The 19177-nt window shown below is 35.7% G+C and overlaps 2 protein-coding genes across 2 annotated transcripts in view; both read left to right on the top strand.

Moving 5' to 3' along the window:
• The window catches only part of prtga (protogenin homolog a (Gallus gallus)), a 28593-nt gene extending 15047 nt beyond the window's left edge, over positions 1-13546 (top strand). The window contains exons 10-19 of the mRNA XM_026286994.1: positions 263-451; positions 5217-5312; positions 5954-6140; positions 6226-6353; positions 6689-6859; positions 8212-8379; positions 8569-8692; positions 8868-9006; positions 9114-9212; positions 10080-13546. Of these exons, the coding sequence (XP_026142779.1) occupies positions 263-451; positions 5217-5312; positions 5954-6140; positions 6226-6353; positions 6689-6859; positions 8212-8379; positions 8569-8692; positions 8868-9006; positions 9114-9212; positions 10080-10457 (1679 nt within the window). The 3' untranslated portion in view covers positions 10458-13546. The remainder of the gene's footprint in view (positions 1-262; positions 452-5216; positions 5313-5953; positions 6141-6225; positions 6354-6688; positions 6860-8211; positions 8380-8568; positions 8693-8867; positions 9007-9113; positions 9213-10079) is intronic.
• An 837-nt stretch (positions 13547-14383) lies between these two features.
• Positions 14384-19033, top strand: dnaaf4 (dynein axonemal assembly factor 4). The gene is made up of 9 exons (XM_026286992.1): positions 14384-14580; positions 14655-14802; positions 14966-15096; positions 16142-16379; positions 17161-17291; positions 17364-17473; positions 18078-18231; positions 18312-18417; positions 18750-19033. Exons 1-9 carry the CDS (start codon positions 14458-14460, stop codon positions 18848-18850), a joined length of 1242 nt encoding a protein of 413 aa, XP_026142777.1. The 5' UTR covers positions 14384-14457; the 3' UTR covers positions 18851-19033.
• Positions 19034-19177: the final 144 nt, after the last annotated feature.

Here is a 19177-nt window from a genome sequence, read left to right as displayed (position 1 = left end):
TGCTTAATATAACGCCTACAGAGATACTGAGTGTGATCCGTCTGGATGAGAGAGATTCATAGCAGGAGTTGTTGCCGATAAATCTTGAAGATTTGTTCTCCTGAGGTTACAGGGCTGCTTTGAGATTAGTCATGTTTTGTTCTACCGTGCAGTCTGAAATTACAGCACTCCTAACACAACTTGACTTGTTCTGGCACAAGATCTGGGATTAACTGATAATGCGAAGCTGTGTTTCTGATTGGCTGTGTGTTTTCTCCCACAGTGCCCCTGGCACCAGTGCTTCAGCTGGAGTCTCTGAACTGCACGACTGTGGTTTTGCGTTGGCATCTCCCAGCGGGCAGCAGCGCTGGACTGCAGGGCTACAAACTTTCCTACCATGAAGAGAGTGAACCAGCAGGACCGCCGACCCAGATTCCCCCTCACCGGCGCCAGCACACGATTGGAGGCCTGGGTGAGTGCCAGTGACTTTAGAAACTCATTCAGCAGCTGTGTGCAAACACGCCAAAACACAGCATGGAGAACCGTTTGGGGGTCTTGATCGGTCAGAGAGGGACGTTAGCTTCTCTGAACGCCGTCCAGTGTTCAACGCTCAATGGAGCAGAATTGTGCACTTTTCATGAATTTCATTTGAATTGAAGATGCAGAATTGCAATTTGAATTTAAACCTATGAAAATAGCATTAAAATCAGCTGAAATTTGTACGATTTTAATTCATGCTTCTTTGAAAGATTTAAAAAAAAAAATTAAAACATTTGAAGGTTTGGTAACACTTTAGGATAGGGACCAGTTCTCCATATTAACTTGTATATTTGCATGCCTTTATTGAACATACTGGCTGTTTATTAGCACATATTCTACATCACTTATCCTACCAATTTGCAGTAAATTAGAAGTTATTAATGCAACTGAATGAGTGAATGAGGATGGAAAAACACTTACATTTCCAGAATGCATCAACTGTGTTGAATAGATTTAAATTGCAATTCAACAATTTCCTTCTTTCCTGTTTCCTGTCTTCTGTGTGTCTGTGCTAATTCGGTTTAAATTTCACACTCATGAATTAATGAGAGCTGGTTCTGAATTCTGCACAACACTGACATCTTGAGATCAGCTGAACTTTTGTCTGTAACGTGTGAGATTCATGGTGAAAACACCCAGACTGCTCTCATCTGCCCGATGCATGTTCTCATGTTGGATATTGATTATTCTTTCTTAACTCTGTTCATTGCTTCATCCTGAGTCTGTTAATGAACAGGACGGCGCTTGGCCAAGAACTGAAGCATTTGAGTGTTTTTAGAAATGTAGATTTGTGGCTCTCCTCCCTAAACTCTCAGTGACCCTCCCCCCGTGACCTTTAACCCTGCCAGCCCTCTGCCTCAGTGCTGGTCTTCCCATGAGTCTCTGCAGGAGGGCGTTGCAGGTTTGTGGTGTTCTTGCCCTTTCGTGCCACTAAAGGTCACTCTCATTCAGGCCTGTAGTTCAGTGGTGGTCATGAATGCTGTCCCACAATGCTTTGCTTGAGCCATCTGTGGCCATAGAGAGGTCATCCAGCTGGTCAGCATCTGACACAATGCACTGGACACAATATTTGCACAAGTGTCACATGAGATCACTGTCATCTGCTGACTGGAATTGAGTTTAATGTCTGTGGCCTGATATCTCGGTTGCTTCACCTAGACAGCACTGGGGTTAAATGGAGAACAAATAGAGACTCTTGTTGAAGAATTTCAAAAGAACGTGTGTCCTTTAGTCGGCGGTTGTATTATAAACTCATTTCTCATCAGATGATCAGAGCTCTGTACTCTTACTGGATGACAACTTTGGGTCTGTTTTTAAGAGAAACGTCTGAGACAAAGTAGTTTTTTTGTAGATATTATTTATATATATTTCATGATGTCTCCATACTTTCTGAACTCTGAAGAATCAATCAAGTTGAAATATTATTTTAGACTCTATAATATCAGTTTGAAATATGTCAAAATGTCCATTTGATTACAGTGAGGTAAGACACCTGGCCTATCTCGAAGCTTTGGCTGGTTTTCCTGGCTTCCCGACCTTCTCGACAGGATTTGACTTGCACAGATTCCAGGTCAGAGGTCAGAGGTCAGATGCCCCCCTCTTTCAGTGTGTGGTTCATATCTGAAGGCTCTTGTAGCGGAGGAAGGCTGTTGTTCAGGGTGCTTCTGGGGTTTAGGGTTTGGGTATGTGCTCTTTTGTATTGGCTGTGTCTCAAACTGACCTCCGAGGCACCACAACATCACATGTAATGATATAGGATGATTTCCACTTATTATTATTATTATTTCAAAATGTCTTATTTCCCCCCCTTAGCTGTTGTTTGTGGAATCACGCACGTCTTACTCTCCATGCGAATTGAAGTGAGTTTTCTGTGTCATTCACCATCCAAATACTTTCTTTATCTCTCTGAATGCTGATGGCCTGAAGAAAGAGTCCTGGCTTGTGTGCCTGACCCCAGATTCCTAAGGAGCTTTATCTGTGTGTGAACCTTGACCCCTGACCGGCTCCACCGAGCCTCTTCATGACACACACTGTTTACCAAACCGTCCAATCAGGACAGGGCTGCTGGGTTTGGCCCCGCCCCCTCCACCCCCGCTCTATAGATCCAGATCTCAGTGGCTGTGATGTCACTGATCATTAATCAATCAGTCCGGCTGATAGAGGTCTGATTCGCCAGGCTTCAAAGACGACGTTCTGTCAATATCAGTGTTAATCGAATGCTTTATCTGTCTGAGATCCTCGATCTGATCAGAGTTTCTTTTCTCTCTAACAATCATTCAGCCTGTTTGATTCACACGCATTCAGTTTTCTTAACTTCAGATTAACTCCTAGGCAGTGTTGTTCTACTGAAAAACATTTCCAGTACTTGAAAAATAAAAAGGTAAAAAAAAAAAAAAAACTCTAAATACTAGATGAAAATCTTTCTGAACATTTCTAATGAAAATTAGAAATCTTATCTTGACGAATAACTGAAATGAAACGTTGGAGTAAAACTGTAAAGAAAACAATAACATAGAAATGTATAAAACACAGACTAATAAAAATGACAATAGCACAAAACCAAACTACTGCAGATTAAACTAGAATTAAAATCAAAATTAAATATGAAAACATATTTAAAATAAGAGTTATTATACCGAAGAAAACTAAAACCAGAAAAACGTGTGCCACTTGAAATAAAATAAAAGTTAGATGAAATATTATGATATTAGAATTAAATATAAACAAAACGAGGAAACATTTGTCATCTTTGTTTGGTCAAACTTGAAGTACTTAAATATCTAAAACTAAATGAACTAAAAACTGTTTTCATAAAACTTTATAGGCATATTGAAAAATAAACTAATAAAATATTGCATAACATGAAACTTTACTAAAATTTCAAATTAAAGTGGAAACTGAAAAATAAATATGAAATCTAATCCAAATTAAATGATTGATATTAAAAAGATGATTTATCACACCAAAGGACTGTTCGTATGATTAGCCCAAAAGTAAAAACAAATTAAACTGAGAAAAAAAAAACAGATTCACAAATATACACTTTAGATATGTATTTATGTATTATGTTTAACCCTTGAGTCTTGATGCTGTAAAACATTCATGTTCATGTTATTTGCCAGCTGCACAATTACAGACAGTAAGTCAGGATTGTTTAGTTGCAGGATCTGAAGCTGAGAACACATTCAGTGACGTCAGGATTTAATCTGTGTGTAGTGTAGCGCCGCCATGTGGCTAAAGTCATTACTACAGGACAACATGGACACTGCAGCAACTCGAATGTTGTGATGCTCCTAAATAATTTAATATCAATAAAATCATTATAAAGAATAAATAATATTTTAAAATATGCACTTTATCATAGTTATCAGGATGTTTAAGATTATGTGTAAAAAAAAAAAAAAAAAGTAATTTCCAGCACTGAAAATGAAAAATAAATAAATAAATAAATAATAATAATTGGTAGTTCATTCATGCTACACAGTATATTAAATAATATTTCCTTGATTAAAATGTATATTTGTGAGTTGCATATCTATCAAATATTTTTGGTAATTTAGTAAATCCAAAACAATTTAGATGGCAACTTTTAGAGTGCAATTTTTATAACTGTTAATGTTTTCCTGTGAATTTCTTTTGAATATATGATGAGCAGATGAGCTCAGTCTCTTTATGATCCCTGAGTTCTGTGGTTTTGGTCACGTGACTGACCTCATGGCCTTTGGGTCTCTGATTTAACCCTTTGGTCAGTGGTCAGTCAGTGAGGGGCTGAAGCAGATGGATGACGGGGGATGGACACTCGTCTTTTGTGTTGAGCAGCCGGAGAATTGACCACAAACTCACTGACCAACACCTCCAGCTCAGGGCATCTGCTCATGATTAGACACACGTGCTACACACACACACACACACACTTGTGCCCCATTCACACATAATCAGACTAAAGCTTTTGAAGATCTGATCAGAGATTAAAGGTGATTTACTAATTTGACAGATGTGACCCTGGAGCACAAAACTAGTCTTGAGTCTCTGGAGTATATTTGTAGCTATAGCCAAAAATACGTTGTATTGGGCCAAATTATCAATTTTTCTTTTATGTCAAAAATCATTAGGATATTAGGTAAAGATCATGTTCCATGAAGATATTTTATACATTTCCTACTGTTAATATATCAAAACTTAATTTTAAATTAGTAATATGCATTGCTAAGAATTCATTTGGACAATTTTAAAGACGATTTTCTCAGTATTCAGAATTTTTGCACCTTCAGATTCCAGATTAGGTTTAAGATCAAACAGTTGTATCTCAGCCAAATATTGTTCTCCTAATAAACAGTACATTAATAGAAAGCTGTGTAAAAGATGCATACATCTCAATTTCCAAAAATGGACCTTTATGACTGGTTTTGTGCTCCAGGGTGAGAAATCTGTACTGTTGCTATTAAAGCTGTGTATCAGTAGCAGAACACATCATGCATCATTTCATGAACAAGCTGAACGATCAGCAATGCATCAGTGCATGGATCAATTTAGAATTGCTGATCGTTTCTGACATTTCTGCTTTCTCATGCACTGTTAAAAAAAAAAAGAAGCAAATATCTGTTGATTTGTTGCTGTATGTGTGAACACCCAATTAACCCATTCTAAATCCAGCAGCAACTTGATTTTTTTCTTCTTCTTGTATTTCTTTATTATAGATCCAAGAAAAAAGTACCATGTCAAACTCCTGGCCTATAGTTTGATGGGTGAAGGATACCAGGCAGACCAGACCATCAGCACACCGGGATGTGTTTGTGAGTCCAGCTGCGACACACACACACACACACACACACACACTTCTAGAGCTTATTCTTGGCTAAGTTTCAAATAACTTTGTGAAGGCAAGATATAAAGATACCAAAAAAAAATAGAAGAGCTAATACAACTAATATGTATATTTACGTTTTTACTGCATGAAAAAATGTATGCAAACAAATAAATATTTAAATTGATGCTTTATATTGAAAAAAAAGAGATTGTTACAAAAGATTTCTATTATAAATGCTGTTTCCACAAAAAATATAAAGCAGAACAAATATTTGTAACATTAATAATAATCAGAAATGTTTCTTAAGCAGCAAATCATCATATTTTCATGATTTCTGAAGATCATGAGACACTGAGGAATGATGCTGAAAATACAGCTGCACATCACAGAAATAAATTACACTTCAACACAGATTCACACAGGAAACAGCTGTTTGAACTTGTAAAAATATTTCACAACATTACTGTTTTTACCATTTTTTTTTTATCAAATAATGCAGACCTAGTGAGCATATAGGGTTAGGATTCAGAAGAATTTAAAAAGTTTATAGGCTAAAAAAGATTGAAGTGAATATGTCATTGAAACACAAGTTTCTGTGTGTGTGTGTGTGTGTGTGTGTGTTTGCAGCGGTCCGTGATCGTCTGGTCCCGCCCCCTCCTCCGCCTCATCACGTTTACGCCCGCAGTAACTCCTCCTCCTCTGTGTTCCTGCATTGGGCCCGACCGGCTTTCACCGGCGGTCAGACGGTCAACTACACGGTGCGCTGTAACCCGGTGGGACTGCAGAACGCCTCGCTGGTGCTGTACCTGCAGACGTGAGTGTTACTGACACACACACACACACACACACACACACAGACTGTGATGCACGTCCTCTCATATGTGTGTGTGTTCCTGCAGTGCGGCCCAGAGTCTGATGGTCACCGATTTGGACCCAAACACCAATTATGAGTTTGCAGTGCGTCTTCATGTGGACCAGCTGTCCAGTCCCTGGAGTCCCGTGGTTTACCAGAACACACTGCCTGAAGGTCAGTATATGTACAGTATATTTTATGCATTTAGCAGACACTTTTATCCAAAGCGACTTACATTGCATTCAGGCTAACAATTTTCTCCTAACATGTGTTCCCTTGGATTCGAACCCCCATTCGAACATACACTCAAAACACAGTCGTGTCACATTTGGAATAGTTTATCCAGAAGGACATAAAATGATTAAAAATAAGTTATAAGAGCAAGCTTGTGTATTAAAGAAGCATTTTGAATGCAGAAAAGTGAACCGAAGAGGTTTCCATCTGTATTGTGAAGGCACTGAGTGGTTTTGATTGACAGGTGTCTGTCTGTTTGTCTGTTCTCCGATCAGCTCCCACTCGAGCTCCTGTAGGAGTGAAGGTCACTCTGATTGAGGGAGATACGGCGCTGGTGTCCTGGAAAGCGCCTGACGAGCTCAACATCGCCGTGACTCGTTACACCATCCTGTACGCATCACGCCGAGCCTGGGCCGCCGGAGAGTGGCACATCCTGCAGAGAGAAGGTGTGTGTGCCTGCTTAAACCATCATATATATATTAGGGCTGTCAAAAATAGCGCGTTAATTAGTTCTTTGTTGTTAATTACGTCAAATTTTTTAACGCATTTCACGCATGCGCAGTGTGACAAATTATTCAGGTCAGGAAATAAACATATCCCAAAAACAAGAGTGCCCAGAGTGCAGAGGGCGCATGTTTGTGTTTCTGAGTTCATTCTTTCGAGTTTCTCTATGCATAATTTCATAGATATGTGGCTATATTTAACCACTGGTTCATCTAAAACTCTTACACTATCTGTAGTTAAATGGCATGGTTTGATATAGTGCTCAGGTAAATTTGATCTAAGTAAAAGTTAAACTTTTGAAATTCAGAAAAAAAGAACCACATATTGATGAATCAATACATGAAAATTATGTATCTGTGTCCCGTTATTTATCTTTTGGTATGCATTTCAGAAAAAAAAAATGGTTAGGATTCTGGTGTAATTGCAAATAGTGATTAATCATGATTAATCCACTGAAAATTCTGATTAATTTGATAATTTTAATCATTTGACAGCCCTAAAATAAATATATATATATATCTTCTGTTTCAGCTGGTTCCCAGTGCAACATTTTTAATTTTCATGTAGTTTATCTTGATTGCAATAAAATATCAAAAACTGACATTAACATAAAACAATTTATACTGAATAAGTAAATACATAAAAATGAGGAAAAAAACGAAATTACAACTTTTTTTTAATAAATGATGTGTATTTCAGATATTATATAAGTTTTTGTATTAGAGCTGAAAAATGGACAGCGCTGATTCTGTCTGCATTTTTAATTGTTATTTTATTTAAAAAAATATATATATATTTTTTTCCCAAAAATAAAATTAATGCCTTTTTTAATAATTATGTATAAATAAATATATAAGTCACTCTGATTGAGGGAGATACAGCGCTGGTGTCACAATTTGTTTTATATATATATTTTATGTTTTATATATATGTGTGTGTACTGTATTATTATTTTGTAATATAATACTGTATTTTTTTATTATTTTATAGCTGTATATTGCTGCCATATGGACATTAATCTAACCAGGGTCATTATATAGTTAACTTAAACATAACCACAAAAAAAAAGTTACTGGAAATAAAATAAATGTAAACTGAATTTTTTTAAATCATAAAGGTTTTTGGACATTTCTCATTTTCATTTATTTTTGCATATATATATATATATATATATATATATATATATATATATATATATATATATATATGTATATATATATATATATATATATATGTGTATATGTATATGTATGTATGTATGTATTTGTGTTAATAATGTCACTCTCGTTGTCAGGGAGCGTCACGATGGCCCTGCTGGAGAATCTTCAGTCCGGTCAGGTGTACCTGGTGAAGGTCTCAGCATCCAATCAGATGGGAGATGGGCCGTTCTCACCTGCTGTAGAACTGACTGTGGCTACTGATGGACACGCCCCCCGAGCACATGGCTCCGCCCCCGGCACAGGTGAACAACGGAAGCTTTCCAGTCATGCAGTGCCCACTTTAAGCTGGAAATGATGTTAAAATCAATAGAAATATTGCATTTAAATGCATTTTCTTACATGCCATTCATGTGAAGATTCACATAGATGAGATAAACACACAATGCAAGTCATGGCATCATCTGCATACTGTTTTTTTGCTCTGTCTGCAGCGTTTTCTGCTGGTTTCTATCATCTGGATCAGAGGTCGATGACGGGGATTGTGGTGGGCGTGTGCATCGCTTTAACCTGCATCATCATCTGCATCTTCATACTGGCCTGCAGGAGCAAAACCAGGTAACAGATCGCTAATTCAGATGATAAATCAATACTATAATCATGTATAAATAAATAGTTTCTTGCTAATTATTCCACATTATATGGGTTATATAATTACAAATGCATTCTCAAATGTTAGTTAGTTGATTGTTTCCATGCCGAATCCATAACTGAAATGCATTATTCACGACAGGAAATCATCCACTACCAAATCCATCAGACAAGCAGGAGGACAGACTCCGCCCACTGCTGTCCGTCTGGCCAATCAGAGCCAAGATGAGAGTGTGGAGGTGATGATGCCCATGATGAGGGATCATTTCATAGATGCAAAGGCATGTTTAAAATGACACATTCCTAAAAATACATTTCAAGTGAGGGTGTGTGTGTGTGTTTTGTAGAAGCAGCGTGTTTTGTTCTGATGATTGTTTAACTCTTTCAGGGCGGAACAAATCTGATCATTAACAGCTGTGGACCAGTGAAGCCCACCACTGAGAGGAAGAAAAGAAAGAGGTGGAGCTTCTTTAAGAGGGATAACAAGGTATGCAACTGTTTACAACTTTCAGTGAGGATTATTAAAGAAACAGTCAGAACCTAAATCTAATATCAGAATGAGGGAAAATATTTAAAATAATGCTTTTAATTTTTTATAAAATGCTCTTTTGTTGATTTTGAATGCTTCTATTGTCCTCATTTGTAAGTCGCTTTGGATAAAAGCATCTGCTAAATGACTAAATGTAAATATAATAATACTGCAAAAATATACAATATTTTATATTTAAGTTACATTATCATAGTACTTTATTTATTATTATTATAAATGAGTATAAATTAAAGTTGGTAAATACTGCCAAGATGAATATTCTGTGTTGATATTGTAAGGTAAAACTAATATATATATGATGCCCTGGCAACAAACAATAATAAAAAAAGGCTGAAGTACTACATTTAACAAAACTGAAATAAAAATATATTAAAGCTAAATCAAAATGTAAAACAACAAATAATAATGATAAAATAAATATAGAAAATATCGATACATTTATATTATATAAATATTACAGTGAATATACTAAAAGGACGCTGTTTATTGAAATAATTTTAATAATATAGTAAAATAGTAGTGTCTTGTTTTTGTTTTTTCATGTAAAGTTTTTTTTTTTTTTTTTTTACATAAAATTACTTAATTACCAAATTTCTTATTGTCAATGTAAAAAAAAAAAACAACTGATACGAAAAAGGTTAGTTTTCTTCAATCTTTAAGTAAAATATAATTGTGTGTCTGTTTCTTTGTGCGTTTTGGATACACCCATATATAGTATGTCACTTTTGGACATCTTTTACATGTCTCTTAAGTTCAGAAACTCTTCTTTCTCTGTTGTTTACTGGTGTTTTCTGCCTCTATCAGGATGTGAAGAGGGTCTCCAGTCCATCTTACTCCTATCATCACGGCACCACGCTGCTGTGTTACACAGAAAGCTCTCCTCAACACCCGCCGTCCTCTCTGCAGGGCCTGTTTGGGCCACCGGGGGGCGACAGTGAAGGCTCTCATTCCAGCGAGGGCAGCCACGAGACGAGCGACTCGGGACGCTACTCTCATGACGACACCGAGGCTACTAACCTGTCTATGGGTGCCGGCAGTCACCCAGCTTCCCTGCAGGGCGAGGATAGCGACGCGTCGGACAGGAAAACGCCCGTTCACGAGGATACAGAGAAAGAGCTGCATCCCCACGTGATCCTAATGACACTTCAGAAACAGGAAATGATGGAGCCACATCCTGTTTAGCAAAAACCCTTGTGCGCTCTAGCGCCCCCTTCTGCTTAAACGGACTACTGAGCAAGTCCTGGACGACCCGAGACGTCCACATGGCCTTTTTTCTCGGTGAATGTATTTGTTTCTCTCTTTTGTGTGTTTGAAAGAAACTCGAACCTCACCCACCATGAATGTGTGACGTGAATGTCACGTTTTTCTGACATTACCTCAGGGAGAGAGAGCGGAAGAGCCTCTCTTGACTTCCTAATCTACCTCAGTTCAGTATTTAATGTCCACTTAAACACTCGACAGTGTTGTTTTCATGTTGGTTTGTCTGTCTGTTTAATCCTGAAGTGTGAGGTGCAGTCACAGCCAATCAGAACATAGCTGCTGTTTAATATGCAGGACTTTGGACCAATAGGAGTTCACAGTGGGCGGAGCTACCCAGCTCATTGCATCACACAGCTAGGACGGTGATTTTTACCTACCTCAGGTTCATAAACGTTAAACTTTCAGCTAAATGTTTTACTCTGATGTTTACATGTGATTTATTTGCGACTCCACTTCAGGTCACGTTAGATTTCTCAGGTCTGCTGTATGAATGTGTCATATTTTTGCTCTTATAGTCCCTGTTTTATACTACCTCGTTTTACCTTTTGATTTTTAGCAGCAGTTGTGTTTGATTTCTTTGTCTCAGGGATGATTTGAAAGCCATGTGTTTTGTACAGTGACATGGTTTGATGGACAGGGTTTTTTTCCGGGCGCTTGACCCGTGCTGAATGTGTTTTAGCTCTATATTATTTCTTCTTTTGAATACGAAGTTACCAAAACTGCTGGACGTTTCTTAGTTCGGCAGAACCGATAGCTTTAAACAATGGCCTTAAAGTGTGAAGAGCTGCAGATGAGAGATCGAAACCAAAAATAATAATCAAATCTGAATAATCAGGACAGCTTTTTGCCTCCAAAGAGATCTATTTTTCTCGACATGCAGTATATGTACTACTACTGAGTACGCATTTTAGTTACTTTAGTGCTTTGAAATAGTGGATGCTTTTTAGATTTAGGATCATGAGTGTAGCACTTGTCTTGTTTTGTAGTTTTTTTCACGCAGCTGTATGTGCAACGGTGACACACCATCATCCGCTGTTTCGTTTCTTATTTCTGGTTCGCTGGTCTTCTGGATGATACGATGACAATGAGATTATACATGAATCAAACCAAAGATGTTTCAGATGTTTTGCTTTAAAGAACTCCGAGACGTCTTGATGTCCTGAGACCAAATGAGGAGGAGATGCAGAAGTTCAGCTTACAAATCTCATGAATGCATGTCATATTTTACTCCAAAAACAAAACAATCGAAAAAAAACCAAGAAGTTAAATTGTGCATGAAGAAAATCAATAGCTAGGCTACTTATTTCGTGACACATTGTGGTGTTATTTGCATGACAATTAAACACATTACCATGATGTATTTATAATATTTTATTAAAAATAACTTATGTAAAGATCATAAATGTATCGCCTATTTGTCATGATATAAAATAGAACATTATTTCATATAAAAAATATTTTAATGCAAATCATGCATGCTTAATTTAAATTTTTGATGCTAATCATATATTAATTGCTTATTTGACATGATTTAAAATAATCATCATTCAACAATATCATGCTTAACTGTCATGTCATAAAATAATTTCATGATATAAAATGTTATATTTTTTAATGTAAATCATACATTAATTGTTTAATTGTCATGAAAATAACTATGGCATTGCAGTATGTAATTTCATCATCTTCTTTTTTTTTTGAGTAAAATATTAGCCAGGTATTTTCCTGATTCTACAGCTTTATGAGATTCACCTCCTTAAATCAAATGTCACAGTGATCAGTTTCCCTCAATAGAGTTTCAGGTTCAGCATGGATGTTATTGTGCATTGAAATTATATACAGAGAGAGAGAGAGAGAGAGAGAGATATTATATTATGTTATTCTAAGATCCCATGCGGCTGAAATTCTTCTCAATCAGGGGAAATTGATTGCTGGCTGTATTTCAATCAGAGAAACACAATCAATTTTGAATTTTTCTTTTCTAGGGTAAACAGCCTGAAACCAAAGACTGTGTTCACCGTTGCACCGAGCATTAATGTAGATTCTTTTGCATGTGTTTTGTCATTTTCCAAAGCTTTATTCCTAAGTAGATTTGATTTCTGCACACTGAAAGGACATCAGGAAACCGAAAACAGTGTTGCATGCTCATGCTTTCAATCGCTTTTGACTTTCAAGAAAACCAAAGAAGATGGATTTCAGCCTTTTGTTTACTTTCATAACTTTTCTCACTGGAGGAGAATTATTGTATTGTGTTTTTTTTTTTTTTTTTTTTTTTTTTTTTTTTGCAGGGGATAAATAATGTGCCCTGGATTTTGTGAAAGTACTGACTAAATATTTGGTTTCACTGTCCTGCTGAAGAAAAGATCTTCCAGTCTTTTCAAAGATCTAGCTAGGGCTTGTTTTCAGCAAGATTTGATGTTTTTTGATATACATTTAAATATGCTTTAGTGTTTTAGAACAATATTGATTGTTGTGTTAAATTGTTAACTTCACATCTGGGTTTTCTTTGTGTAATTCCATGCAATTTTTCAGATTTCTTCAGCTAAAAGTTGCGAATTAGAAATGCATTGTCATAAAGCGTGTCAAATGTTTAGCATCTGCGTGTGCTGATGACCTCTATTAGATAAAAGCTGCTCATTTTTACCTGTCCACCTTAAATAGGTGATTGTGCTCAGGAAATAATATCCGTATAGTTTCATGTCACTTTATTCATTGCTTAATCTGTCTTGATTTTCAATTGAATTCTATTCTATTATTCTTCTGTTGAAGTTGTTTGTTCAGAATTTTTCTGAAATGAAGGGAAAAGAGAGAGAAACTCCTAAAGCAGTGATAGTTTGGTTTCCATCACACTGCAGCAGTATATATATCTATACGCCTTAAAAACTGAATGTATTTCTTAATGAATAAAATTCCAAACACATATACCATGTGTTTATTTTATTATGTTTTTTGTTCAGCAATACAGTGTAATGTTTATGCCAAAAATACATTTACAGTATTTACCCCCATCACAAATAAGAGTGTTGATTTAGAATGATAAAAATTCTGAAAATGTTTTCATGTATCTATATTAGTGTTCTAAAATTAAAGTTTTTGTTTATATGTGTGTGTATTGTGTATTTTTATTATATATATATATATATATATATATATATATATATATACACACATATGCATGTATATATTTAAGAAAAATATGTTTGTATATTAAATATATTTATATATCATATACATTCTATGAATATAAATATATATGTAAAGAAAAATATTTATAAAACATACTTTAAATATATAAAGTATGTTTTGAAAATATTTATTTATATATATGTGTGTGTATTAATCTATACAAAATAAATATACACAGTATACACATTACGTAAACAAACACTTTTATTTGGATGCAATTATTATTCTAGAGTAATCGTTTGACAGCACTAATTTATATTATTTATTTTATTATTCGATATACTTTTTTATATAAAGGCACACCAAAAGTTTGTATATAAAGATATAGAGTATTGCAAACTATACTGCAGAAATATATATATATATATATATATATATATATATGTGTGTGTGTGTGTGTGTGTGTGTGTGTGTGTGTGTGTGTGTGTGTGTGTGAGATTATGGATTTATTACGGTTTTTTTTAATACATGTAATTCCCAGTGGTAATACCACTCCACACTTAATGAATTAATTAATGAATAACGTAATAATAATAAATTGATGTCTTTAATAAAATTATTCCATTTTAATATAATATTTTAATCATCGTTTATTGTGAAGTAAGAAGTCTTGAGAGAAAAAGCTGCCTTAACCGACCAGTTGAAACCGGAAATGACAGAACGCCATCGCTCCGCCCCTTAGCAACCACCGTCACGTCTTCGCAACCAGTGTTTAGGTTTCTCTCGAGAGTCAGAGATGCCGCTGATTGTAAGAGATCACACATGGACACAAAACCAGAGCACAGTTTACATCAGCGTGCCTTTAAAAGGAGTGAAAAGCGCCAGCGTCCACGTCACCTGCACAGACGAGTATCTAAAGGTCAGATCTGAAGCATTAAATGTGAATTTGTAACCCGGAGAATCTCGCTTCATGTGTTCTGACTCCTTCTACAGGTGAGTTTCCCGCCGTTTCTGTTCGAGCTTTTCTTATTTGCGCCAATAAACGAAGAGAAAAGTGAAGCCAGGATCGGAAACGGGGTCGCAGTCTTCACTCTGCAGAAGAGGAGAGATGAATTATGGCAGCAGCTCTTCACAGACATCGGTAAGAGAGCTTGAGTTCTGTCACAGCATAGAAACTTACGTGTTCCCTGGGAATCGAACCCACAAACTTGTGCTGCTAACGCAATGCTCTACCAATGAGCCACAGGAACACAAATGAAATGCACTCAAGATGCTCTCCTCAAATGTGTGTTTTCATTCCAAAGATAAAGCCAAACAGATGCAGATTCGAGAACAAGCCCTTCTCAAAGTCCAGGAGAAAGAAGCAGAAAAATCGAAAGCCAAAGCTGCCAGGATTCAACAGGAGAAGAGATATGCTCTGGAAACCATGATGAAGGTCCAAAAGGGGTTTTTGGTCACACATCTACTTGAAAATCGACATTTCCTTGAAAGCTCTGGTGTCTTACCTTCAACTTTTGTTTTACATAAAGAAAATGAAGCTTGTTTTCATGCATTTTCCACCGGTGATGATGATTAAAGAGAATAATCTAGTCAAAAACAGTGTTATTTAGTGTATAATAGAGCAAGATAGCACTATTTATTATACAAAAGAAAAAGGCCTTTAACACTGTCAAATGATTAATAGTTTTTGTTTGCATAATATATGTGTATATTATTACAAACACCTGCATGTATATATTTAAGAAAATATGCTTATATAGTAACGTATAACATGTAATATAATAATTTAGATATATATAAAATATATACATATTGAATGTGTGTATATATATGCATGATAAATAAACACAGTGCACACTCATATTTTATGTAAACAAAAACTTTTATTTTGGATGTGATTAATCCTTTGACAGCACTAATAATAGATAAAAAGAAAACAAATAGAATACAAAAAGAGTAAAGAAGCTATTTTTTGTTGCTTTTTTTAAAGAAAACAAACAGTTAGAAAATTATTATAGATCTTAGAAATCTTTTTTTAAAGGATAGAATTAGAATAGAGAGTGATAGCGTTAAAAATCAAGTAAAGTTCGTGTTCCATGAAGATGTTTTGTATATTTCCTAAAGTAAATATATAAAAACTTAATTTTTGATTAGTGATATGCATTGCTAAGAATTCATTTGGACAACTTTAAAGGTGATTTTCTCAATATTTCGATTTTTTTACACCATCAGATTCCAGATTTTCAAACAGTTGTATCTCAGACAAATATTGTCTGATCATAATAAACCATGCATCATTGGAAAGCTTATTTAAAAAGTATTAGCTTATTTAGATTATTTAAAGATTTATTCTTGAGCTACCTGTTTTGGAAACAATGCACATGCTGAGTTCTGCTATATACGCAGAATGATTTCTCATGTACTTGTCTCAATGCTGTCTCAAACTTTAGCTTGCTGTTGAGTTCTCTGTCTGTGTTTAGCTTGAGAACGAGGAGCGGGACAGGATTCAGAAGATTAAGGATGAAGAATGCACGAGAGCTACGACTGAACTGGAGTTCTGGAGAGAAACGCAGAGAAAAACAGCAGAAGAAATTGAAAACCAGCAAAAAACACGGGGAACTGGCACACAGGACAAGCAACCGGTTTATCAGAAAACCGAGCGTGCAAACGCTCCACCTGCGATCACGCTGATGCGTAATACTGGAGACACTACATCAGGTAAACACACTTTCACTTTGAGCTCGATAACGGATCTAAAGCTGTAAATAAACTGATCTTCTCAGGACCTGACATGATGCTCTTTGATTTTTGAAACACTGTAAGGAAGCAGTCAAAATATATTATTTGTGACCCTGGACAACAAAACCCATATTAGGGTCATTTTTAAAAAAGATTTAAATTGATGCATGGTTTATTATGATCAGAAAATATTTGTCTGAGAAAAAATAATCTTTAAAGTTATCCAAATAAATTCTTAGCAATGCATATCACTAATCAAAAAAATTACGTTTTGATATATTTACTTTAGGAAATATACAAAATATCTTAATGGAACATGATCATTACTTAGATTTTAACCCTCTAACTCTATCTCTATTCTAATTCTTAAATTTTTTTACTAAAACAAAAAACTAAAACTAGCTTATCTAATATTTATTTATAGCAAATAAAGGCCTCTAAAACTACATTGCTCTGTTCTTTTTCTGTTCTATCTTTTTTCTTTTTATTATATAAAAAAACAACAATAACCTTACGCTTAGCACTTGCATATCACTGCTATTTTGATTGCTTCCATTGTCCTCATTTTTATGTTACTTTGAATAAAAGCATCTGCTAAATGACTAAATGTAAAAAAATATATAATTTTGACCCATACAATGTATGCTACAAATATACCTGTGCTAATTATGACTGCTTTTGTGCTGCAGGATCACACTTTTTTGAATAAGAAAAATGTAGGTCCCATTGTTTCGATGAAGCTCCTGTATTTTGTTGCTAGGTCAGAGAAGCAGAAAACAGAAAGCAAAAGAGCTGCCTGCTCCCAGATCCGCTGGCTGCATTCAGATCAGCTTCACTCCACGAGTGTTTCCCACCGCGCTGAGAGAGTCTCGCGTCCCGGAGGAGGAGGAGGTCTGATCTGCTCTAGAAATGATTGATTAGGTGATATTGAGAGTCTAACTGTGTCCATGTGTGTGTGAGCAGTGGTTGAAGAAGCAGGCGGAGGCCAGGAGAGCACTGGACACAGATCTGGCCGAACTGGACGACCTGAGAGAGGAAGAGAGAAACCCAGACTGGCTGAAAGAGAAGGGCGAGTGAGTTCCACAGGTCACTCTTAAAGGGACAGTTCACCCCAAAATGACAATTCTGTCGTTAATTACTCCAACCTTATTTGCTGACATTTTGCAGTGTTTAATATGAACGTTAACATTTAGAAGGCTGGGGTTGGTAAGATCTTAAATGTTTTAAAAGAAGTCTATTCTGCTCACCACGACTGCATTTATTTGATTAAAAAAATTTGAAATAATATTACCATTTAAACTAGCTGTTTTCTATATAAATACATGATAGAATTTAATTTATTTCTATGATCAAAGCTGAATTTCAGCATCATTACTTCATTAGAAATCATTCTAAAATGCTGTTTTGCTGCTCAGGAAAGATTAATATTTTGTAGAAACAAGATACTTTTTATTTTTTATTTTTATGATTCTTTGATGAATAGAAGTTCAGGAGAACAGTATTTTTTGTGAACTTTTGATCACTTTAATGCACTTTTTTTTTTAAATCAAAGTATTCATTTCTCTTGAATATTTGTGTACAGGTGCGGTACAAATGTGTGAATGTAATTAACAGAAGAGTCATTTATTTAAACAAAACACTGCATTAAATATCATAATTTCTCCCCTTTTCCTGCAGTAAATTTTTCATGTCAGGAAACTACCAGGCTGCCGTCAACGCTTATAATCTCGCCATAAAACTGAACCGGAAGATCCCGGCTTTATTTTCTAACCGAGCGGCCTGTCATCTTAAACTGAGAAACCTTCACAAAGCCATTGAAGACAGCTCTCAGGTCAGTTTTTAGTCTTTGTTCTTTTTTTTAAATGCATGTGGACTGATTCCCTTCACATTAACACACGTGAACTTTGACAGGCCCTTGAGTTACTGAAGCCTGCGGTCGCTGCAAACGCTTCGGCTCGACTGAAGGCTCACGTGAGACGAGGAACAGCTTTCTGTGAGCTTGAGCTTTATGTGGAAGGTACAGGATCATCAGTTATTCTGCTTTCTTTGCACTGAAATCAGTGTTATAAAAATAGCTGATATTCTTGAGTTAGAATTTCAATCTACTGGCCTTTGTTATGATTCTGAGTTATTTAGCCACTGTTCATAATCTAAAAGTTACATTTGAATCAATTCTGCATTCTTGTTGCTACAAATGTAATTCAAATTCACGATTTAAAAGTGTATTTTAAAGACACTATCATTTGATTTCTGAATGCCACATAACTCTGGTTGTCTTTGTAACTTCCTGAAGTATTTTATTTTATTTATTTTACAATATCATTCTGATTTCTGATGATTTAATTTTAGGTCTTCAGGACTATCAGGCGGCTCTAGAAATCGACCCACACAACGCAGCCCTGCGAGCCGATTCAGACAAGATTCGTGAGATCATACAAGGCACCGCATGATCACAAAGCTCCTGAAAGCTAGGATCACGGTTGCAGAAATGAACACGAGCGCATGTTATGTGTTTAACGCTGGTTCCTAATATGAAACCACACATACAGACTGGTTACTCAGGAGAAATGATTGAATCATATTCATCTTAACAGTATTCATTTTCCCAATAAAACCACATTGGTCTTTTTGAATGGATGTTTATTGCAGTCACATGCACAATACTAGAAATACATCAGTTGCTTCATGTAATTGCAGATAAAACAAGTCGGTTCTATGTTACAGAACATATACTGAATCTGATAAACTGACTGATAAAATACGAATAAATGCTCTTT

This window comes from Carassius auratus, chromosome 18, assembly GCF_003368295.1.
Source record: "Carassius auratus strain Wakin chromosome 18, ASM336829v1, whole genome shotgun sequence".
Taxonomy (NCBI): Eukaryota; Metazoa; Chordata; class Actinopteri; order Cypriniformes; family Cyprinidae; genus Carassius; species Carassius auratus.
This window is presented reverse-complemented; position numbering and strand designations above follow the sequence as displayed.